The 25,104-nt window shown below is 37.1% G+C and overlaps 1 protein-coding gene across 1 annotated transcript in view; it reads right to left on the bottom strand.

Moving 5' to 3' along the window:
- Positions 1-3,230: 3,230 nt before the first annotated feature.
- LOC114654815 (molybdopterin synthase catalytic subunit) overlaps positions 3,231-25,104 on the bottom strand; it is a 52,890-nt gene continuing 31,016 nt past the window's right edge. Inside the window, exons 3-5 of the mRNA XM_028805623.2 lie at positions 13,390-13,543; positions 6,277-6,400; positions 3,231-3,583 (exon numbers count right to left, since the gene is read on the bottom strand). Coding sequence (XP_028661456.1) covers positions 3,485-3,583; positions 6,277-6,400; positions 13,390-13,543 — 377 coding nt within the window. The 3' untranslated portion in view covers positions 3,231-3,484. The remainder of the gene's footprint in view (positions 3,584-6,276; positions 6,401-13,389; positions 13,544-25,104) is intronic.

Raw genomic sequence — 25,104 nt, 5'->3', positions numbered from 1 at the left:
CAAACAACATGCCACTTTTCAAAAGATCTAAGATTCTTATGTTCTCATCAAGATATAACACTTTCCATCCATCCATTATCCAACCTGCTATATGCTAACTACAGGGTCACGGGGGTCTGCTGGAGCCTATCCCAGCAAACACAGGGTGCAAGGCAAGAAACAAACCCCGGGCAGGGCGCCAGCCCACCGCAGGGCACGCACACACCCACACACCAAGCACACACTAGGGACAATTTAGGATCACCAATGCACCTAACCTGCATGTCTTTGGACTGTGGGAGGAAACCAGAGTACCGGGAGGAAACCCACGCAGACACGGGGAGAACATGCAAACTCCACGCAGGGAGGATCCGGCAAGCGAACCCAGGTCTCCTTACTGCGAATTTTTTTATTTAATATTTTCTATCCACTGTTGTTTGAATCTGTGGATGTGAAATCCACAGATACAGAGGACTGACTGTATTCATTCCGTTCTCTTACAATGCCTTATAATCCTTTAATCACATCAAAACACAGTTATTTTTGCCCATTTTCTAAATGTGCTTATCCACTGTTAATGGTCTCTAAGGTCTTGAACTTTCCTTGTAGCTTTTTTCTGGTCCTAAGTCAAAGTGGGGTGAGAAATCCAAGTATCAGTTTTACAAACAAAAGAAGACTATCTGTTAGAACTTGATTAGTAAGCAAGTAGCTAAAAAATTGAAGGGGATTTGGTTCAGGTTGGCATGGTAGTACAGTGCTGCTGCCTCATGGATCAGACACATGTTGTCTGTATGGGTTTTACTCCTTTATTTCCAAAGAGACGTGTGATTGTTAAATGTGGATTTCAAACTGACCATGCTATGGACTGATGCCCTGTGCAGGGCCGGTCCCTGCCCCATGTTCAAAGCTACTTGGGTTAGTTCCATGACACAGTATTAAGTAGGTCTGCAAATTTTATGCTATTTTACATTACATGCTTGACTTGGAGAGAAAAGCCAAGCAAAATGACACCTTTTATTGGCTAACTAAAAAGATTACAATATGCAAGCTTTCGAGGCAACTGGGGCCTGAGTTGCCTCAAAAGCTTGCATATTGTAATCTTTTTAGTTAGCCAATAAAAGGTGTCATTTTGCTTGGCTTTTCTCTACATTCATAATGGCTAACACGGTACAACACCCTAGTACTACATGCTTGACTTGGAAAAGTCTAAATGTACTTTGTGTTGATATGCTTTTTATGTTGTATTTTGAATACACTTTCCCTTACAATACAATTTATTTTTATATAGCTAAAAATCACACAAGAAGTACCGCAATGGGCTTTAAGAGGCCCTACCCTTTTGACAGCCCGCCAGCCTTGACGCTCTAAGAAAACTCCCAAAGGGGGAAAAAAAAACCCTGTAGGGAAACAAAATCGAAGAAACCTTGGTAAAGGCAGTTCAAAGAGTCCCCTTTCCAGGTAGGTTGGGTGTATAGTGGGTGTCAAAAAAGGGGGTCAATACAATACAATATACAGATTAGAACACAAGTAATCCTCAATGCAATAGAAATAGTACAAATACAAAGTAGAATTTAACAGTAGATTATATCACATAATACGATTTGGATTTGTTCCAAGTTCTGGAGACCTCAGTCATCAAGCTGCCTCCCCCTATTGGCCATTCCACAGTTTAGTCAGTGCTGGGCCAGCCAATTTGATGAAAGGACCCCTCTACCTGATGATTCCCGCAATCCTCCATCAGAGATGATTTTACCTTTGGCAGGCAAAACAACTTGGCAGTAGGGCAGTGGCATCAAGTGCCACATTTGAGTACAGACAAGAGAAAGAGAAAAGATGAGGGTTAGTAACAAATTGTAAGTATCATTACTTATGTTTTAGTGCTAATGACTAACAACAGAGATGCAGTCTGTACAGTTAATCAGCAGCTTTAGTCAGGATATGCTAAACTGAAGTAGTGAGTCTTCAGCCAGGATTTGAAAGCTGAGACCGAAGGGGCATCTTTTTTAGTAGCAGGCAGACCATTCTACAGTTTACGGGCCTTGGAACTAAGAGCTCGACCTCCCAACTGTTATTTTATTAATCCTTGGAATCATAAGCAGACCAGCATCCTGAGATCTTAATGTACATTCTGGTTTGTAAGTCATGATAACTTCAATAGCTTTTGCAATTAACAAATCACAGGGACAATCATTCGAAAAAGTTGGTTTATTTATTAGAGAGAAAGAAACAATATTAACTCATGGCCAGTTATACGTTGCGTTGTCACGATGTAAGTCCAAACGTGGAATCAAAATTCAATGCGATATTGATGAAAAGTTAAATAAAAAAAAATTGTTTTTACTGAAGTTTTAAAGTAAAAGTGAAAGTTTAAAAAGTATTTACATATTAATTTCAAAGCCAAACAGAACAAAAATGTATAATGCAACATGAAACATAATTTTCTTTCAGTTTAGTACATTTTACCATTTTTTACTATGGTTAATTACTTGTTGTAATGTAAAATAGTTCTATTATGCATATGTAACAATTCTCATGAAAATAACAATCTGTTTAAATTGTACATCCACTTCCCCATATGCGAGCAGCAGATCTGTGAAGTGGCTAGCATGTAGCAACCACCCAGGGGTTGGCGAGCAGGGGGCAGAGACCCCTAGTAGACCTCTCCCTTTCCAATAAAATATTTATTATATTTAGTAATAAAAAAAATATTATATTCATAATAAAATATTATATATCAGTTAATGATGGAAGAAAGCACCAAAGGTTATTTTCAATCTTTGTTCCAGCTAGCAATGTTCAGTTAAATGTAGCAGTAAATTCTGTTTATTACATTGCCATTCATACCACTTTGAAAATGGACACTATCTTGATTGAATAAACCCAGAAAGTCGGCTTAGAAACTTGCAAATCAGTTTCACCCATGGACAAGAAGTGTTCAGTAATGCAACAAAATGAAATCTATCAGTAATAAAGGTTCTACATGAGGTGTTCATAGAAAGCAACAATACTCTTCTTAGGATTGATTTCACTTACTTACTGCATATTTTTTTTCACTTCACAAAACATTCTTTGGGAAAGGCAGCATCCTTTCTTAAGCAACAGAATGTCCTGTTTAAATGCGTGACTAAGAAGCAGTTACTATATAACCACAAGTTAAATGTAATTAGATTATTACTCAAAAAAAAAAAAGAAAAACACCAAACACAATATACATTTAAATGTATTTATTAATTATTAATTTAAAATGGATCTAGTAACAATTTAAACATTATTAGCAAATTGTAATTTTGGTAATCATTTGCATTAATTTCAACACTACCAGAAACTATAATGCAAAATAATAATTTATTTAGAAGGATATTACTAGCTGTTATATTAAGTGAAAATTTGGTTCTTTGTGAAAAATTTAATAAAAAACAGTTTCTTGTTAATTTTAAGGCCAAAAAAGTAATATTTCTTCAAAACATTTCTCAATAAAATACTTGCTGTCTGAAGGCATCATAGACTAATTTCCTTCACAATCATGTTCCACAGTTAATTCATTATCTGTCCAAAAACATTCCTTATTCTCCTTCCAAGAAAACTCCTGTGTTTCATAAATCTCCTAGGACAAAAAGACATACAAATTTCAAGGTGTCTTGGTTTATTACAAGTGTGCACCAATGAAGTAGAAATAGAAAAGAAGGTAGAGAAAGTACTAATTTCATTAGAATCCATTAAACATTGTGGCGATCTGCCCTTATTAATTAAGAAAAATATGAGCAGGAATAAATTGTGCAAATAAATGACAAAGTCCATCATTAATGGCTGTAAAAGGGCATGCTGGGCTCCTAGAATCGAAGTTTGAGAGTCTATGGTCATATTTCCTGTTCTGTATGTATGACTGTTACACTCCATTGATCATATTCAGCATTAACATTTGCAATGTATCATCTATTGGAATGTACTTTGTAAAGCCACTGTCACATTATGCGACTTCTAGGTGAAGGGAATGTCAAACTTGGCGACTAAAGTTGCTGACATGAGCATGACGTATCATACAGCTAGAAATTGCAAAGTATGTCAGACTAGATGGCTGCATAACAACTTCCGTGCACTGTCTGAGCGCACCCCTTTTTCTGAAAGCCAAAGGTATGTGCCTGATGGAGCCAAAGGCCACAGAAAGGTTTTACGGTTAAGACAATTTTAACCACATTCTCAGCTCTTTTTTTCTGTTTTTTCATTCTGTTCTAGTACATTTAAAAGATGCAACAGAAGAATCTCTCTTCCGTTTGTCAGGTTCAAAGCACCCATGTTCCTAATTTATTTCAGCTTTATTATATGAATAGAATTGAAACCCATTTGATTTTGTCAGGGTTAGTTGCAGGTTCAGTGGACTGAGTCACTGGTATGTCAAACTAAACAAATGCAGATTATGATTATAGTCATAGATTATTGCGCGTAGCAACTGTCTCCAACTTTCTAAGATTATGAAAATGAAGTCTGAAAAACTCATCTAATGTTCATTTCAGCAGGCAGTGCTTCAAAAGCATTAGCACTACTGTTGAGAATTTTATACCAATGCTATAAAATAAACAAACTATAGATTAATAGACATTATAAATTAATAAAAGAAAATTTAATTAAAAAAAAAGAAAAAGTCAACTTATGTCTGTCAGCTGTAATTAAAGAAAGCTTAACACACGACTAGGGACAACCCGTGTATGTAGTGAACAGCAGCAATATCCTACACTATAAAGGCTACACCCAGGGGGCTTCTTCTTAAAACACCCAGCCCTAATTTCTCTAGTCCGAGAATTTTAAACCACCACTAGGGTTTCAGGGGGAGAGCAAAAGATACAAACGTAAATAAATAAATATAAAGCTAAAATTTCTGTTATCCATTCGGGAGCTCAGCAGCACAACCTGAAGCTTAACAATTAATTTGCACATAGTAATGAGGGCTGCGACAATGGAGACAGACACACATGTAGACCACCACAGCTACTGGGCTCCACATACTATCTTCCTGACATTTTAACTAGTGCACAACTACATGACATAACATCAGCAAGCAGAGTTTAAGCATTGTGTGTATCGATGTACAACATGTTAAAACGCTGCAACTACGTTTGTCACAATATGCATCTCCTGTGGCACTCTGTTATCAGCTCTCTTGACTGCAGTCCTGTTAATGGAGTGGGACACATCGTTTACTTCAAATGCATATTTAGCAGTACATATTTTCATTAATATAGCTGCCAATTCTTTCAAGCTTACACTACCCTACACTATCATTATAAGGTTGAACACAAGAGAGCACACACAGCACCTGCGACAACGTATCGATAGATAGATAGATAGATAGATAGATAGATAGATAGATAGATAGATAGATAGATAGATAGATAGATAGATAGATAGATAGATAGATAGATAGATAGATAGATAGATAGATAGATAGATCTTTATTGTCATTGTCACTTTTACAAAGGAACAACGAAATTGAAGGTGCAATCAACTCAGTGTGAGGAATAAGGGTTAAAATGACAAAAAGACAGAATATAATAACAAACCGAATAGTAATAAATATACAAATTGCACTTGTTGACCTAAGGTATATATTGCACATTGGAAGAATAATATAGAGCAGTTTTATTTTGAGTTCAGGGCCATGATTGCTTTCGGATAAAAGCTGTTTTTAAGGCGGTTTGTCCTAGTTTTCATAGCTCTGTATCTCTTGCCCGATGGCAAAAGCTAATGTTTAACATTCATCAATTAATGCTGATAAAAATGCCAATGTATAATCTGATGCTACAGAAAGGTTTATCTCTTATATCAGGTCATGATCATTTTTATAAAACCGGTTATGTTTATTTTTAAAACATGTAATGTGCTCTTTGCAGACACCACCGATTTTTGTCAGTTTTTTTTTTTTTGGAGACTTTAACTGCAGACAGTTTATTATAAACAGACATTTTTTTCAGATAGTTAATGAGAGCACTGCTGGATCTTTGCAGTTCAAAATCACTGCTTTATGAAAAAGCACTACAGAGTTGTGCATCATGCTTGACAAAATGAAACCACCTGAACAGCGCAAGATAAGTTTAGAAAGAAAAACTGCAAAAAAAAAAAAAAAATGCACAAGGAGAACAAATGTTACTGACAAAGTATTAAACAGTGCTCTGTATTAATCATACAAATGTAATATTGGTATATTCAAGGTAAAAAAGTGACTTTTCAACATAAAATTCAAATATAAAGTCTGTTCAAGTTGTACAGCAAAACGTCTATACACATTTCTGTATAAATACTTACTTTTTTCCATATTGGAACTGTAGCTTTTAAGGCATCAATGCAATATTTCACTGCTTCAAGAGATTCTGTCCTATGAGGAGAGGAAATCCCTATGATCACACTTGCTTCCATTACAGGTACTATCCTAAAACAAAAAAAAAGTGTTACAAGTCAGTAATTGCCTACAATCAATGCTGAAAGCTTGTGCTATCAATGATACTGTTATATCTCCATATGCAAGATATCAGAAAATACTACATTTGGATTGAAATATCAGCTTATTGGGATTTACACATTTTGGCATCACTGAGACAAAGTTTGACCAAATAAGCCGGACAATCGAGTTTATCACAGCCCTAAAACAAAACTCTGCTGGGTTTCAACAAATAGATTCACATTAACATAACAGGTTATTTAAAAATTAATTAATTAGTAACTAAAAGTTTCTTTAAAAAATGTGCTGTAGAGAAACTCTATGGCACTATAAATGTATCTTTTAGAAAACATGTTTTAAACGAAAGTGTGTGCAGAGAAAACTACACATACTGTATTATTTTCAAAATCACTGTTAAAATTCTCAAACACTTTTATCTAACAGATTTCACTTAGCTTAAAGTCCAAATTATAGTATGTAAAACACAATCCAACCAAAAACACATTCATTACAATATTCCAAAACAAGGACAATTAAAATGCATTAAAACATGATCAACACTTAAAACTCACTCTTACCAAGTTCAGAAAGGTTCCATTATAAGATACGTTTTTCACATATATTAAAACAAAAAGAGAAAAGGAGCAGCAGCCTATTTTTCTTCCTCAAACATTACTGTATTCTGGCTAAATTCTGGAGGAGCATTGCAAAGTTCTCTGGCAAAGAAAATGTTTTGCTAGTCCTAAATAATATGAGTTACTGAGTTTATTCTTCTAACACAGCAGTATAACAACAGCTCTCATGTTACACAATCTTAACCCATCTAATGTAACAATGTCATTAATGGATTAGCAATGATTGTAAATCTAGTTATGTAAAAAAGCCAACATTTTCCTCCTAAACCGTCTTGGTTTAGGACACTTCAAAACCCGTCCTGCCCACACACAGCCGACACGGCATTTCTCGATTCCTATTCGTCCTCTTCCATGTCATGCACTATACTGGCCTGCTGAGCATAAAACATCCAACAAGTACCTGAGGTGCTGCCACAACGGTAAAGTAGCTTTACCACCTTTGCGGGAGCCACCTGTGTCTTCACAACAGCTTCTTACACAGCAAACATCAGAAGCTAAAAATTATCATGAACACATTCAAGAATACAACTCTTCTCTAGTGTTTGCTTCCATGGGTGCACAGATAACTCAACCTCCTGGCCACGGACCATTCTGTTTTAAAATACACGGGCAAATTTATCACCAAATCTCTCCACTATACGCTAACACTTCTACCTCTCCAGGATATGGACAGTTGTATGTTTTTGACACAGTGCAAGCTACTGAAATACACTTACAAAATAAAGCAAACTCTGCATGCAACAAAAATGTACTTCTCCAGCTAGAGTCCATGCTCAGAACAATCAACCCCTTTTGCTAAATCATACAAACACATGCATGAAATCGCTCAGTCCAATCCAACAGCATCTGTACGAATGGTTTTCAAGGAAAACCCTAGGCAGGATTTATGACGATACAATGCCCCGACATGTCACACCGAAGTTGCAGCGATTTTCGTCGGAGAAGATGGCGAAATGTGCCGAAAGGGACATTTGCATCTATCCCATAGGCAACTACTGTAAACAGATTTCCATGCTCAATATGAATTGCGATCCTATGGTTTACCCACTTTTATTCCTTTATGGAGACATTGGCTGGCACAAAGATTTACAACATGTTCCTGATAAAAGAACAGCCAAGCGAATAAGGCTTACTCAATGCCAATTTTACACGTACAGATTAGCAATGAGGAATACATTTAGTATTTTGCACTCCAGCGGCAAACTATTCCAACAGTATGTCGTAGATGCGTATGTTAAAACAAGAGGGTTCGCGTCTCAACTATCTCAGATTACATCAACAAGATCTGCACGTGGAACTATCACACGCACTGCAAGCAAACGCTGAAAATAACAACGTATGTGTAGGCAAAATGATCATATTACCGTCCACATTTCCAGGAAGTCCAAGATACATGCAACAAAACTATCAGGATGCCATGGCCATAGTACGTAAATTTGGAAAGCCTGATTTATTTATCACTTTCACATGTAATCCTGCTTGGCTGGAAATTCTACATGAACACTGCGTCTTTCAAGAAGTATTTATTTCTTTTTGATTTCTGAATTCCTTTCTCACCGTTTTCCGTTCCTATTCTTACACCGCCGTATGCTACGGCGGCCGTCAACTAGTATAAATAAATACCCTTGATACCTCTACTTGGCTTGCACCAACCAGTACTTACAACTCCTTCCACTAACATTCTGAACATTTTCCACAAGACCCTGGTTATGTTTTCTCCCACAGACTGCACTTGTCCTAACTCACCCTTAACTACATGTTCGCTAACAATTCGTAACGAAGGGCATCTTAAGTCCCAGACAAACTGCTTCCTGGTTTCCCCAAGGAACTATGTCTGGAATCCCAGATGTCAGGGTGAAGGTCTGAGGATATAAACCGAGAGCTTCCTCAGGTGATGGTCCCAAGTACTCCTGCTCTTCCAAATTCCAACCATTATTAAAAAGCCCAGACAAACCAAGGCAGCCTGATCAAAATGATACATAACAGGGAACAAAGAATAATACATCGGAGGCCACTGTTGCCTGCAATTCTAAACAAAATCAAACACATTTCATAATTACATACAGTGATAGTAGATTAGATGAGAAAAAAATGTTTCAGTTTGATAGGGGCAAAAAAATTGGACTCTAGAGCACTGGAAAAATGTCATGTGGCACCGAGTCCAGATTTACCCTGTTCCAGAGTGATGGGCATGTCAGGGAAAGAAGAGAGGCAGATGAAGTGTTGCAGCCATCATACTTAGTGCCTACTGTACAAGCCTGTGGGGGTAGTGTTATGATCTGGGGTTGCTACAGTTGGTCAGGTCTAGGTTCAGCAATGTTATATGCCCAAAAAATAAGGTCAGCTGACTATAAGAATATACCGAATGACCAAGTTTTTCCATCTATGGATTTTTTCATCACTGATGGCATGGGCTTATTCCAGGATGACAATGCCAGGATTCATCGGTCACAAATTGTGAAAGAGTGGTTCAGGGAGCATGAGACATTTTCACACATGTATTGGCCACCACACAGTCCAGACCTTAACCCCATTGAGAATCTGTGGGATGTGATGGAGAAGACTTTACGCAATGGTCCGACTCTCCCATTATCAATACATGATCTTGGTGAAAAAATAATGCAATTCTGGACGGAAATACATTTTGTAACATTGCATAAGCTTATCAAAACGATACCACAGTGAATGTGTGCCGTAATCAAAACTAAAGGCAGTCCAAGAAAATATTAAGAGTGTGTAAATTTATTTGTTTGGTCTGACAGAGTGTATGTGTGTGTGTGTATGAATATTATATATATAGTGACGTTAGATTTTCAGATTGTTATTCCGTTTTTAAATTATAAACTAAATTATTAAGAAAGTCGTGCATCGAGCATAGTGGACCTCAGTTTAACTGGAATACTCCAATCGGTAAGAGAGTAAATATTTTATTCTCATTTCATGATTTTTACTCTGTTAAATAATAATAAATTTTTCTTTTACATATTTATAGAATTTCATGATTTCGATTCCAATAAATAATCATTTTTCTTTTGTACATTTACAGATTTTACTAATATTCTGGGGCAGCACGGTGGCGCAGTGGGTAGCGCTGCTGCCTCGCAGTTGGGAGACCTGGGGACCTGGGTTCTCTTCCTGGGTCCTCCCTGCATGGAGTTTGCATGTTCTCCCCGTGTCTGTGTGGGTTTCCTCCGGGCGCTCCGGTTTCCTCCCACAGTCCAAAGACATGCAGGTTAGGTGGATTGGCGATTAGGTGTGTTTGTGTGTGTCCTGCGGTGGGTTGGCACTCTGCCCGGGATTGGTTCCTGCCTTGTGCCCTGTGTTGGCTGGGATTGGCTCCAGCAGACCCCCGTGACCCTGTGTTCGGATTCAGCGGGTTGGAAGATGGATGGATGGACTAATATTCTGGCTGCAACTGGAGGTTGGGCGCCGAAACCCCCCCCCCCCCCCAGTATATATCTATTGTCACACACATGCTAATAGGAGGCAGCCAAAGGACTTAAAGACTAATGCTTAACACATCTGCCCAGGGGGCGGCGGGGTGCACCAACTCTTTTTTAAAGTCGCCTGCAGACCTTTCCCAGGAAATCCCACCAGGAACTGCTACCTCACTTCCAGTCCCAGGCCCAAGGTCGTCATCACTTCCAGCCCAGAGGACGACATCACTTCCTCCGGACTTCCAATAAAGCCTCACTCCCTTCCTCAGGAATTCAGTTCTGTTTTGGACTCAGTCTTGTAAACTACTTTTGCTTACATTTCTCTAACTTTGCAGCCAGGAACAGATTATACAGGTGGCTGCCCCAAACCTTTCCCATGTCTGAAGTCTTGTGCTTTCTCAGTGGCATAGTCGGCAGAATGGCGTCCCAGAAGAAACTGGGACAGAATCCAAAGTTAAACCAGGTGAGAAAGTACCAGGGCCGAATTTCTGCTTGGGGAGTGCGTCCGATGGTCAGGAGTGACACTGTGCAGGCTCTGCTCCAAAAAGGCAAGTCCGAGCTTGCATCTTACCTAACGGAGAATGTAGATGAGACTTCAGACATGGGAAAGGTTTGAGACAGCCACCCATATAACCTGTCCCTGGCTACAAAGTTAGAGAAATGTAAGCAAAAGTAGTTTACAAGACTGAGTCCAAAACAGAACTGAATACCAGAGGAAGGGAGTGAGGCTTTATAGGAAGTCTGGAGGAAGTGACGTCATCCTTGGGGCCGGGACTGGAAGTGAGGCAGAGGTTCCTGGTGGGATTTCCCAGGAAAGGTCCGCAAGCGACTTAGAAAGAGAGTTAGTGCACCCCGTCGCTGCCTGGTCAGGTGTGTTATCATTAGTCTTTAAGCCCTTCAGCAGCCTCCTATTCGCACATGTGCGACACTAATATATATATATATATATATATATATATATATATATATACACACACACACACACACACACACACCTACCTACGTAAATACACACAAACACTTACTTCTTGGTCAAGCACAAAATCTCTAACAGGGACATTTTTTATCATTTATCATATCAGCCTTCTGGAGTTTTTTTTTGTTTTTTCTGTCCACCCTGGCCATCGGACCTTACTCCTTTCTATGTTAACTAATGTTGTCTTATTTTAATTTCTTAGTTGTCTTTTATTTTTCTTTTCTTCATTATGTAAAGCACTTTGAGCTACTTTTTGTATGAAAATGTGCTATATAAATAAATGTTGTTGTTGATGTAACATCTTAGCAAGACAACATGACTGCCCAGCTAGACAAAGCTCTTGCATCATCTGTACAATTGCTCCATATACTGCTTTATTAGATTCATGTCTCTTCTGGGCTACTCCTCACCGATTATTCCAAGCAATATGTGTGGAGGTATTCTGACAGTTTAATAGTCAAACTCTTGCCTTAAAAGATCTATAAACATATTCTGTAAAGACAGGCTAAACAATTATAGTTTCCAACATTTGTGTATATATATTTTGGTTTTTTTTTTAGCAATTATCATTACTAGCATAAACCGATAAGTGAATAATATCCACCTAACCTTGTGCAACTTCATTTGAGAATTAACAGCAAGATGAAGTTACAAAACTATAGTAGCAGAAACTCAAGTCCCCATTATTAATTATGCATTATGATGTAACTTTTATACAGTGAGGTGTAGAAAATAAAAATATCAAGTAAAATACTGGATACAGGCAAAGATGTTCATAGAATACACAATACCACTAATTTTCATGTTTTATTTATTTATATTTATTTGACTGGATTTTTCTTGGTCCAATTTAATTAGTTTTACTTTTTACACATCTGAAATGGTCAAAGACCACCATAATTAGTTGGCTTTCCTGATGCATTTTTGCCACTCTATTGCCATTGTAAGTTGGGACCTTTGGTATAGTGACTTGTTTTTGGGAGGGACCAGTTGCCGTAGTTTTCAAAAATGAACCAATGTTTATTGCAGTATAATTAGAAAAAGATGTCCATGTAAAATTGCAGTAAATCTAAGCCATAATTTTTGTATTACAAAATAACAAAAAGCAAGTATTGCAGTGATTTTTAAAGTGAACCATTGGCTATATGTTAGAAATTACAATACACTTGTGACCGCATCCTGTGAGACTAACAGATAAACTAAATATAAACTGAGACTAAACTGATATAAGAGAAGTGTAATTAAAACACCACACAAACATCTAACACATGAGAATGGACACAATTTAACTAGTGATTAAACCACCTCTTAAATGAAGCAATATACCAAAGCCACAACTTGTAAAGATACCGGTATTACCAACACCAAGATCTGTTAGGACAGGGCATGAAAATTCTATTTTCTATACATTTAAACATAAAAAGGATTTAGATTATATATTTAAAGATACCGTACATTCTCAAATGTTAGCAATGTACCATATCGTCTACAACTTCTGGAATTTAAGGTTCCACATTGTTCTTTCAGTCCTCTATTTGAATTACTGAGTGATCCTGAACAGATCCCTTCTGTTGTAAATTTGTAAGTAGATTTCTATATGCATCTTGCTCATATACAGAAAACTGGATAAATGAACTCTATAACAAAAGAATCAAACACTGTACTTGTAAATGGTTTTAAATTCTACTTTTCAGTGGTGACATTTCCATTGTATAGTATCATCTTGGCATAGTTTTGTCATTTTGAACAAAAGTGGGCAATGAGATATTACGTTTAAATGGTTATACTTATCATACATTAAATAATGATTAGAATTAAGTTTTCTGTTTGTGTTATGGTAAAAGACTCTGCAAATAAAAATTTATAAGGTTGGCACAAGCTCTCGAGCCAGTAAAAAAAAAATAATAAAAAAAAAAAAAAATTACTGCATACCCAAGTCTGTGATGTACAACAATGTGCTTTAAGGTTGGCCATTTCTTTCTCATCTCTGTGCAGATTTTCTTCAGCTCTGATTCAGCCATTGGGATGTATGCTTCATATTCCAATTGGACAACAACCTTCCCTTGATAACTATTTCTAGTTGTACCTGTAACAAAAAATACAATTATATGCAACACTTTTTCAACCATAACCAGGAACTCAATTCTCGCCTGTCCAGATAATAAATCAGTTTTATTAGCCCCTTGTTTTTGATCACATTTTATTTACATCTTATTAATATTATTTCAATATTATGGTCTGATTGCCACACACATAAAAAGTGAGATGAAGTAAATAGCCAAATGAAACCTACACAGGTTATCACAGTAGTCACCTATGAAGGATACCTCTAATTATGAAGTTTCAGTATTCCAAACCACCAAGTCAGTTTTCAAAAGAATTTCTGCTGATACCATTATTTATGACAACCTACCGTATTTCATTTACTGAGGTATCATAACATTGCCAAGCAAGTATTTCAATATTCATAATGATAAAATATTAATGAAGGTGGTTTAACTCAGCAAGTGAAAGGTCAATCTTTTTCATTACATACAAAGTTACGATGATAACCTGAACAAACAACACTGTCTTGAAAGTCCAAAAAAAAAAAAAAAAAAAAAGGTAAGATTTAAATATTTTTTACTTAGACTGTTTTCAGTTTATGCTGTGTACAATTAAGATTAATGGTTTAGTTTAACTGCTTTAACATATTTCCAGAATACTGCTGTTACTTCACTGTCACATAAATATTTTAAGAAGTACTAAGCTACTAACATATCAATGTCTTATGTATCTATACAAAATGTACAAAATATGGAAAACTACTTTAAGAGACTGGAGATCTGTTTATGTAATTTATAGAAGTTAAGTGCACACAAAAAAAATCCTAAAATGGTACACCACCACAAACAACTGCATAATAAATTCAAATACATCTAGAAAAGTAATAGTTGAAAGCAATGGCAGAAAATAATACTCAAAAAACTATTGTTTTTGATATACTGCTAACTTGTGGTCTTTGCAACTATAAATAATCTGAAGATGTTCTTTGTGACTTGGCTAAGATTTGTTCCATATAATAACAATTACAGCTAGACTTCTTATAATGTTTATTTAAATTAAAGTCCACTAGTAAGGAACACAGTTTAGGCTGTATTTGTTTTAACAACATAAGAACAGATTTAATTGAGGTTATCATTAACAATTTACCGAGTACAAAACAATGTTCACATCATAAGGTTCCCAAGATGCTATTTTTAGCTAAACTATTCAGCAAACCCTTCGAGGTATCCATGTGAAGAACAATTTTCTTAAATGTAATATTTACATTTTTGGACATTTAGAATTCATTAGAAGTAATTATAAAGTAACATATGTAATCCACTCCAGTTAAACTTCTTTCATAATTTAAAATACTTTATTCATGCCATCCATTAAGTGGCTTGGTTAAAATAAACAGACTGAACTGTTGTGATCATTCTTAAAAAATGTCCAACTTGCTGTGGTTTGCTCTAGTTTTTCTTATAATATGGAGATTAGAATACTGTATTGTATATGTGGCCTTACTAAGGCACTGTGCTGTGCGTCTTAACAAAACAAAAAAAAAAACAAAACACACTAATCACTTATAAAACTTTAAGTCAGGTGATGACTTTGTCAAATAACACTGCAGACTTCAAATACTTCTGAAAACGTTTCGCATAACAAAATCAATACTTTTTTGTAATAAAAACAAGGCTGCACGCATTGTAAAACTATCTAAATCTCCATCTGTGGTAGTCTAATGACAAGTTCCTGAATAAATGAAGTAGAATTAGACAGAGAGAGAGACAGGGTTGAACTTAAATGACTATAAACATTACTAAACTGGCAGCAAATACTGATTTGGTTTCCTTTAGATATAAATAGTCTATATGAAGCAAGATAAAGATTCTACAACAAAGCATTTATTGGTTAATTATTAACAGTCAATTCATCATGTGTTTATTGGCTGATTTTCTGACATTCACTTTTATTCTCAACATTCTCCAAATCAAACTTATGACTGAAAATTTCCACTTCTTTTATTAGTATGGTAAAGATGTAGTTGGGGGTTTCTAAGTTTACAACATAGTATTAATGAAAGATGTGTCACAAGATAGTGTTATCTTGTTTTGATGAAACACAGATATGAGAAAGCAAATTAAAATTTCCAAATCAGCAGTACAAGGATTAGAATTACACAGAAGCAAGCACAAGAGATTTCAGACATTGCATGTTGTGGTATAGTGGGTCTGCAGCTAAGAAATCAGAGGTCCATTTTTAAATGATCTCACTTCAGAAAAGTGCACGCGCCAATTAGGTGCAGGTGTGCGTGACTGCAATTCACTCCACGGTTAATTAAGGTACTGGCTGATCACGCCATATACACGTGCGAAAATGGGTGGGTCTGTCAGTAGCCTCAATGATGCTGCAAAGGGCACAGCTCCTCTCACTTGTGCAGATTTAGGCAGCTGCATAAAAGAAGCCAGCACAGGGCACATTTTGGGGGTTTGGGGGGGTAGGAGACAAAAGTGAAAAAGAAGAAAAGTAAAAGACGGAAGAACAAAGGTTAAAGATGGGAGAGAAAGGCAGAAGGTGAAGAGAGCTGGTGCAAGAGAGAGAAGGCAGGCAGCCGGGAGGAAGTCCCTTGAGAAGCATGCGGCCAATGCTTGGGAGCTGAAGGAGGCTACTCCAATAGAACATGTTTAAGGAGCTGAAGTGACCAGATGCTCGCTCCCAAGTAAACCTAGGAAGGCAGTTGGAGATGGACAGGATGAGGCTCGCTTCCGTGCAAATCTGGGAAGGCAGCAGGAGTCAGAAAGGCTTGGAAGGGGAGCCCTGCCGGGCCTTGGATGACCACAAGGACCCGAGCCTTGGCGTGTGGTCTGGATTGGAAGCTAAACTGGATGGATGTGTCTGTCAAAAGGGCATCTCCTCTGCAGCAAGTAACCAGAGGAGACGTCGTTTACAAAAGGTTGCACTGGAGATTCAGTTTTAAAGGACAGTTTACTGCCATAGCATTTTAATCTCATTTTATGGATAATTTATTGAACTGTTTTAATCCCCATTTAGCACCATTGGCACCAGTATTATTTATTTATAATGGATGAAGCACAGCACTGTTTAATTTGAACACTTTATTTTGTTTGTTTTTAATAAAAGCATTGTCACTTTATACATCTACCCCTTGTTGGTGCATGTGTGTCCACATTTGCCAGGCTCATCACTCAGGCACGTTATCGGCGGTGGTGGGCTCAAGAGGCTCCTGAATGGACCTGGTAGCGCAGAGCTGACCTCCTCTGTCACACATGTTGGTCAAGTTCTCAAAAAATCCATTTCTTCCATTTATTTTTAGAACCCACTAATTCCAATTTAGTTTTATTGAGACTCAAGGTCTATCCCAGGCACATCGGGTGGAGGGCAGGAACCAATCCCTAGGAGAATGCCAGTCAATCACATAGCAGACTCAGACACATAATCACACTCACTAATATAGGTCAAATGTAAAGTCACGTCACCCACAATTCTTTGGAAAGAACCAGACCACCATAGTATACGTATGACTTACAGCATAAAAAAGTTACTACAAAAAATCATTTGTTTCAAAATTACAATTTAGCTATTTACATAAACTTAAAATAGACTCCACTAAATATAATTTTGAAATTTTAACACTTATTTTATACTACTAGTGAACACATTAAGTTAAACATAAGCTATCTGTAAGCATAAGCCAACTATATTTTTATAGCGGATTGGAAATGCCAAGAAAACTTAAGCTGATGTGCCTAACTTTTATTTATAATGCTCTAAGATGCCATAAATGGTTTTCTTTGAAGAACAACTGTGGGAGCAAAGTGTACAGATTAACTCATGTTAAATATTTAATTGTGCAGTGATTAAGTGATCTCATACATACAAGGTATCCTATTTACTACGTCCTTTCATTTTTCACTGTGTAGGTCGTACTTTCAATTTCTTTCAATCATTTCTTATCCAGAGAAGCAAGACAGTGTTCACTGTTTTCATTAGATATTAACATAACACTAGCACACACAAAAAAGACACATTAATCTATCTCATATTAAGAAGGGGAATTACTTGCTGATAACCTGGTGCTCATTTAGCCACAGACTTCATGCAACTTATTCTGTTGCTGGTAATAGGTTATCAGTCAGTCAACTGAAACTAAAATATTCACAAACTAAACACTATCTGATCACAATCACATGCTCCAAGTTATGTACTGAACACTGATTCAGAAATATATCCATTTTGAATATAGTATTAAATATGAATAATCTCAGAACTATAAAAGTCCAAGAATGTTACAAAAGTATTGTTACATTCAATCTTACTAAAGACACTTCCATAAATTTAGACTGAAGGAGCTTCAAAACTAAAATAGTAGTGTATTTCACTGACATGTTTTATAATAAAAGAACAGCAATTATTGCCTTTTTCTGCAACTTTTCTAAACTTTTTAATAAATAAGCAAATAATACAAATTACTTAACTCTACATTAAAAAACCTATATACCGTAAAAAGTTACAGCTTGTTGATTATAATGATCTTTATAATAACCAAATATACTTTCTAAAGCTGGGTGGCATGATGGTGCAGTGGTATGCGCTGCTGCCCTGCAGTAAGGAGACCAGGGTTCGCATCCCGTGTCCTCCCTGCATGGAGTTTGCATGTTCTCCCCATGTCTGCTTGAATTTCCTCCCACAGTGCAAAGACATGCAAGATAGGTGGACTGGCTTTTCTAGATTGGCCCTACTGTGTGGTTGGTGTGTGTTCACCCTGTGATGGACTGGTGCCATGTTCAGGATTTGTTCCTACCTTGTGCCCTGTGCTGGCTAGGATAGGCTCCTGTACCCCTGGTACCTGTTCAGCACAAAGCAAGTTACAAAATGAATGAATGAATCAATCAAGAAAATGGTTTTAACATGATGGCAAACAGGGTGAGACATTCCTATAAATCATTTTGCACATATGAAGTATGTTTCGTGAATAAATTGTTTCCACCATTCAAATGTTAACATAATTTTGACTCACCTTTTATAACATTGAATCATAGTGGATTTAATTTGTTTTTTTGACACTGATGAACAGAAAAAGACCCGATACAGAGAAAATACCCCTTAAAAGTGGTCTAAATTAATTGCAAATATACAGTAAAATACAAATTAATTGGTCACATAAGTATTCACCTCCTTTAACATGACACACTGTTTATAGAAGCCATATAATTTGTTACATAGGAATCTCCGGTCTGTAGTTAAAGGGCTTCAGCTAATTGTGGTAAAATGCACCTTATCTAGATGGACAGACAGTATTGTTACCAAACCTACACAATGAAGTCAAAATAACACTCCAAGCATCTGTATGAGAAGGTGACTGAAAAGCTCAAGTCAAATTACTAAATATCCCTTGGAATACAGTCAAACAAATCAGCAAGACTTGGAAACACTATAGCACGGCAGTAAATCTTCCTAGATCGAATGACTGTGAAGATGACAATTATAGATAGAGGCCTATGATAACTCTGAAGGAGTTGCAAGCTACAGTGATCAAGACTGGAAAAGCAGTCGAAATACAATTGTTATATGCGAATTGCACAGAAAAAATCAAAAATATATAATACCAATTTTTCACTGAAAAGCTGGATAACTGTTCTTAGGACTAAAAATTATGGCCCACTACATTCTATTTTATAATATAAACATAATTTTAGGTCCACCTTTCTAGCTTCGAGTTGGACCCCCTTTTGCCTTCAGAAATACCGTAATTCTTTCTGGCATAGGTTCAACAAGGTGCTTGAAATATTCCTCAAGGCTTTTGGTCCACATTGACAAAATATGTGCAGTTGCAGCAGATTTGTCTGCTACACATCCATGATGCGAATCTTCCATTCCACCACATCCCAAAGATGTTCTATTGGATTGCGATCTGGTGACTGTGGAGGACATTTGAGTACAGAGAACTCATTGTCATGTTTAAGGAACCAGTTTGAAATGATCTGAGCTTTGTGACATGGCACATTATCTTGCTGGAAGTAGCCATCAGAAGATGGGCACACTCCAGTTATAAAGGGATGGATATGGTCAGCAACAATACTCAGGTAGGCTGTGGCATTTAGACAGACAGACAGATAGATACTTTATTAATCCCAAGGGTAAATTCACTATATATATATATATATATACAGTGGTGTGAAAAACTATTTGCCCCCTTCCTGATTTCTTATTCTTTTGCATGTTTGTCACACAAAATGTTTCTGATCATCAAACACATTTAACCATTAGTCAAATATAACACAAGTAAACACAAAATGCAGTTTTTAAATGATGGTTTTTACTATTTAGGGAGAAAAAAAATCCAAACCTACATGGCCCTGTGTGAAAAAGTAATTGCCCCCTTGTTAAAAAATAACCTAACTGTGGTGTATCACACCTGAGTTCAATTTCCGTAGCCACCTCCAGGCCTGATTACTGCCACACCTGTTTCAATCAAGAAATCACTTAAATAGGAGCTGCCTGACACAGAGAAGTAGACCAAAAGCACCTCAAAAGCTAGACATCATGCCAAGATCCAAAGAAATTCAGGAACAAATGAGAACAGAAGTAATTGAGATCTATCAGTCTGGTAAAGGTTATAAAGCCATTTCTAAAGCTTTGGGACTCCAGCGAACCACAGTGAGAGCCATTATCCACAAATGGCAAAAACATGGAACAGTGGTGAACCTTCCCAGGAGTGGCCGGCCGACCAAAATTACCCCAAGAGCGCAGAGACGACTCATCCGAGAGGTCACAAAAGACCCCAGGACAACGTCTAAAGAACTGCAGGCCTCACTTGCCTCAATTAAGGTCAGTGTTCACGACTCCACCATAAGAAAGAGACTGAGCAAAAACGGCCTGCATGGCAGATTTCCAAGACGCAAACCACTGTTAAGCAAAAAGAACATTAGGGCTCGTCTCAATTTTGCTAAGAAACATCTCAATGATTGCCAAGACTTTTGGGAAAATACCTTGTGGACTGATGAGACAAAAGTTGAACTTTTTGGAAGGCAAATGTCCCGTTACATCTGGCGTAAAAGGAACACAGCATTTCAGAAAAAGAACATCATACCAACAGTAAAATATGGTGGTGGTAGTGTGATGGTGTGGGGTTGTTTTGCTGCTTCAGGACCTGGAAGGCTTGCTGTGATAGATGGAACCATGAATTCTACTGTCTACCAAAAAATCCTGAAGGAGAATGTCCGGCTATCTGTTCGTCAACTCAAGCTGAAGCGATCTTGGGTGCTGTAACAGGACAATGACCCAAAACACACCAGCAAATCCACCTCTGAATGGCTGAAGAAAAACAAAATGAAGACTTTGGAGTGGCTTAGTCAAAGTCCTGACCTGAATCCAATTGAGATGCTATGGCATGACCTTAAAAAGGCGGTTCATGCTAGAAAACCCTCAAATAAAGCTGAATTACAACAATTTTGCAAAGATGAGTGGGCCAAAATTCCTCCAGAGCGCTGTATAAGACTCATTGCAAATTATCGCAAACGCTTGATTGCAGTTATTGCTGCTAAGGGTGGCCCAACCAGTTATTAGGTTCAGGGGGCAATTACTTTTTCACACAGGGCCATGTAGGTTTGGATTTTTTTTTCTCCCTAAATAAAAACCACCATTTAGAAACTGCATTTTGTGTTTACTTGTGTTATATTTGACTAATGGTTAAATGTGTTTGATGATCAGAAACACTTTGTGTGACAAACATGCAAAAGAATAAGAAATCAGGAAGGGGGCAAATAGTTTTTCACACCACTGTATATATATATATATATATATATATTACAGTATATATAATTTATTTAAACGATGCTCAATTGGTACTAATGGGCCCAAAGTGTGCCAAGAAAATATCCCCCATACCATTACACCAACACCACCAGCCTGAACCAGTGATTTGAGGCAGGATGGATCCATGCTTTCGTGTTGTTGTCACTTCTGACCCTACCATCCAAAGGTCACAGCAGAAATCAAAACTCATCGAACCAGGCAATGTTTTTCTAATCTGCTATTGTCCAATTTTGGTGAGCCTGTGCAAATTGTAGCCTCAGTTGCTTGTTCTTAGCTGATAGCACCCAGTGTGGTCTCCTGCTGCTACAACCTATCTTCTTCGAGGTTTGACGTGTTGTGCATTCAGAGATGCTCTTATTTATACCTTGGTCATAACAAGTGGTTATTTGAGTTGCTGTTGCTTTTGTATCAGCTCAAACCAGTCTGGCCATTCTCCTCTGACCTCTAGCATCAACAAGGCATTTTCGCTCAGAGGACAGCCATTCATTGGATATTTTCCCTTTTTTTTGTTTGGTTATGCATCAAAATCCCACAAGATCAGCAGATTCTGAAAGACTCAGACCAGCCCATCTGGCACCCTAAACTATAACATGTTCAAAGTCACTTAAATCACCTTTCATCCACATTCTGATGCTCTGTTTGAACTTCAGCAGGTTGTCTTGACAATGTCTATATTCCTGAATGCATTGAATTGCTGCCATGTGGATTGGCTGATTAAATAATTATGTTAACAAGCAGTTGGATAGGTGTACCTAATCAAGTTGCCAGTGACAGTGTGTGTATACATAATTAATTTTCCAACAAGCCATTTCTCTTCACTTTTGTGTGTTAATCTTTAAAATAAAAATACATACATCTTAAACAGCATCATATAATTTACCAGTACTACAGCATATAATAATATGTAGCTGATATTGACAACAATGTTATTATCACAAGCCTCCAATATTAATTTAGTATAGTTATACATTGTTTACTCATTGTTATATAACTTGAATACTCTGGGCGTTAATATTACAAGTGATATTGGTAACAAAGCATAGCATTTTAGCTTTACTAGGCCTCCTATCCATCAGCAACATTGCGATTGCTCTTTTAGTATCTTGTTATGTCGACTCTAGCTGATTATTACATAGAATATCATTATTACTAATAATATATATTATAGCCTACTACTTCTAAAGGTTGGGAAACTGTGCAATCTAAATTACTGTAGTACATTTTAGTAATATTATAGTTAATAATCTGTCTGATATTACTAACAGTGTTATTACAATATATTCCCTATATTATTACCTGTCGTTCTGTTTTACTCCAATGTTTAAGTATCACTATACACATGAACCACTAAGAGTTATGCAGTATTTAAATGTACTAAATATAGTATTTAAATTTAACTGCTGGCATATTTTAGAACAGTATCATATTTCTTATTTATCAGAAAAAAGTAGCTTCACTGTTGCTTTTCATTATTATATTAGATGAAAGCCAGTTTGTTTTTCACTTGCATTCATGTGTGGCCCATCAAAGGACAGAACATTGTAGTGTTATATCTGAGTCTTGTTCATTGTCATCCACTGAAATATTTTGAAATATTATTGGAGGTAGAATTTGGCATGTGAAATGGAAATTTTCAGCATGAACTGCAAGCAAGACAAATATTCCTGAAAGGAAAAAAAAAATCAAAACTCATAACTACAATGGGTAAGAAAAATTAATAAAACCGAAGTGAAAAAAAAATTAAGAATGAATAACTGTGATCACTTTTATAGTAGGAATGCTCTAGGTATCTCTATCACAAATTGGAAATAAGTGTCCTCACACCCTTACTCAAAAAGTCATATACCACCTTATTAGAAGGGCCATTTAAATATTAAAGTTCTATCTAGATTGAAGAAAGCATGGATTATAAAGATATTTCATTTGAATTATAGCAACAAAATTAGAGGAGTGGGAAAATTGATTCAGAAAATGATCATTTATGTAGCTTATGAAGCAACTCCATACTAGGAAGAGTTTATAGTAATGGAAAAATGAATCAAACAGGGCAGGAAACACGGCTTATGTGAAACTCACAAGAGGTGCAGTTACAGCACATCACTACTTACCGGCACACAAAAACACTGAAACGTTGCAGGAACTGTTAAGTAGAACATGAAAGAGTACTGCTCAGTTACCTAACATGGAGAGATGTGCAAGAGACAGAGTCCAGGTATGGTAACTGAACCCATGATGCTTGAACTCTAAAACTGCAACCCACAATGATTCTAAAGTTACAGTGGTGTGAAAAACTATTTGCCCCCTTCCTGATTTCTTATTCTTTTGCATGTTTGTCACACAAAATGTTTCTGATCATCAAACACATTTAACCATTAGTCAAATATAACACAAGTAAACACAAAATGCAGTTTTTAAATGATGGTTTTTATTATTTAGGGAGAAAAAAAATCCAAACCTACATGGCCCTGTGTGAAAAAGTAATTGCCCCCTTGTTAAAAAATAACCTAACTGTGGTGTATCACACCTGAGTTCAATTTCCGTAGCCACCCCCAGGCCTGATTACTGCCACACCTGTTTCAATCAAGAAATCACTTAAATAGGAGCTGCCTGACACAGAGAAGTAGACCAAAAGCACCTCAAAAGCTAGACATCATGCCAAGATCCAAAGAAATTCAGGAACAAATGAGAACAGAAGTAATTGAGATCTATCAGTCTGGTAAAGGTTATAAAGCCATTTCTAAAGCTTTGGGACTCCAGCGAACCACAGTGAGAGCCATTATCCACAAATGGCAAAAACATGGAACAGTGGTGAACCTTCCCAGGAGTGGCCGGCCGACCAAAATTACCCCAAGAGCGCAGAGACGACTCATCCGAGAGGTCACAAAAGACCCCAGGACAACGTCTAAAGAACTGCAGGCCTCACTTGCCTCAATTAAGGTCAGTGTTCACGACTCCACCATAAGAAAGAGACTGAGCAAAAACGGCCTGCATGGCAGATTTCCAAGACGCAAACCACTGTTAAGCAAAAAGAACATTAGGGCTCGTCTCAATTTTGCTAAGAAACATCTCAATGATTGCCAAGACTTTTGGGAAAATACCTTGTGGACTGATGAGACAAAAGTTGAACTTTTTGGAAGGCAAATGTCCCGTGACATCTGGCGTAAAAGGAACACAGCATTTCAGAAAAAGAACATCATACCAACAGTAAAATATGGTGGTGGTAGTGTGATGGTCTGGGGTTGTTTTGCTGCTTCAGGACCTGGAAGGCTTACTGTGATAGATGGAACCATGAATTCTACTGTCTACCAAAAAATCCTGAAGGAGAATGTCCGCCCATCTGTTCGTCAACTCAAGCTGAAGCGATCTTGGGTGCTGCAACAGGACAATGACCCAAAACACACCAGCAAATCCACCTCTGAATGGCTGAAGAAAAACAAAATGAAGACTTTGGAGTGGCCTAGTCAAAGTCCTGACCTGAATCCAATTGAGATGCTATGGCATGACCTTAAAAAGGCGGCTCATGCTAGAAAACCCTCAAATAAAGCTGAATTACAACAATTTTGCAAAGATGAGTGGGCCAAAATTCCTCCAGAGCGCTGTAATAGACTCATTGCAAGTTATCGCAAACGCTTGATTGCAGTTATTGCTGCTAAGGGTGGCCCAACCAGTTATTAGGTTCAGGGGGCAATTACTTTTTCACACAGGGCCATGTAGGTTTGGATTTTTTTTTCTCCCTAAATAATAAAAACCACCATTTACAAACTGCATTTTGTGTTTACTTGTGTT

Source organism: Erpetoichthys calabaricus, chromosome 7 (genome assembly GCF_900747795.2).
Source record: "Erpetoichthys calabaricus chromosome 7, fErpCal1.3, whole genome shotgun sequence".
NCBI lineage: Eukaryota > Metazoa > Chordata > Cladistia > Polypteriformes > Polypteridae > Erpetoichthys > Erpetoichthys calabaricus.
Note: the sequence above shows the minus strand (reverse complement) of the source record. Positions and strands in the feature narration are given on the sequence as shown.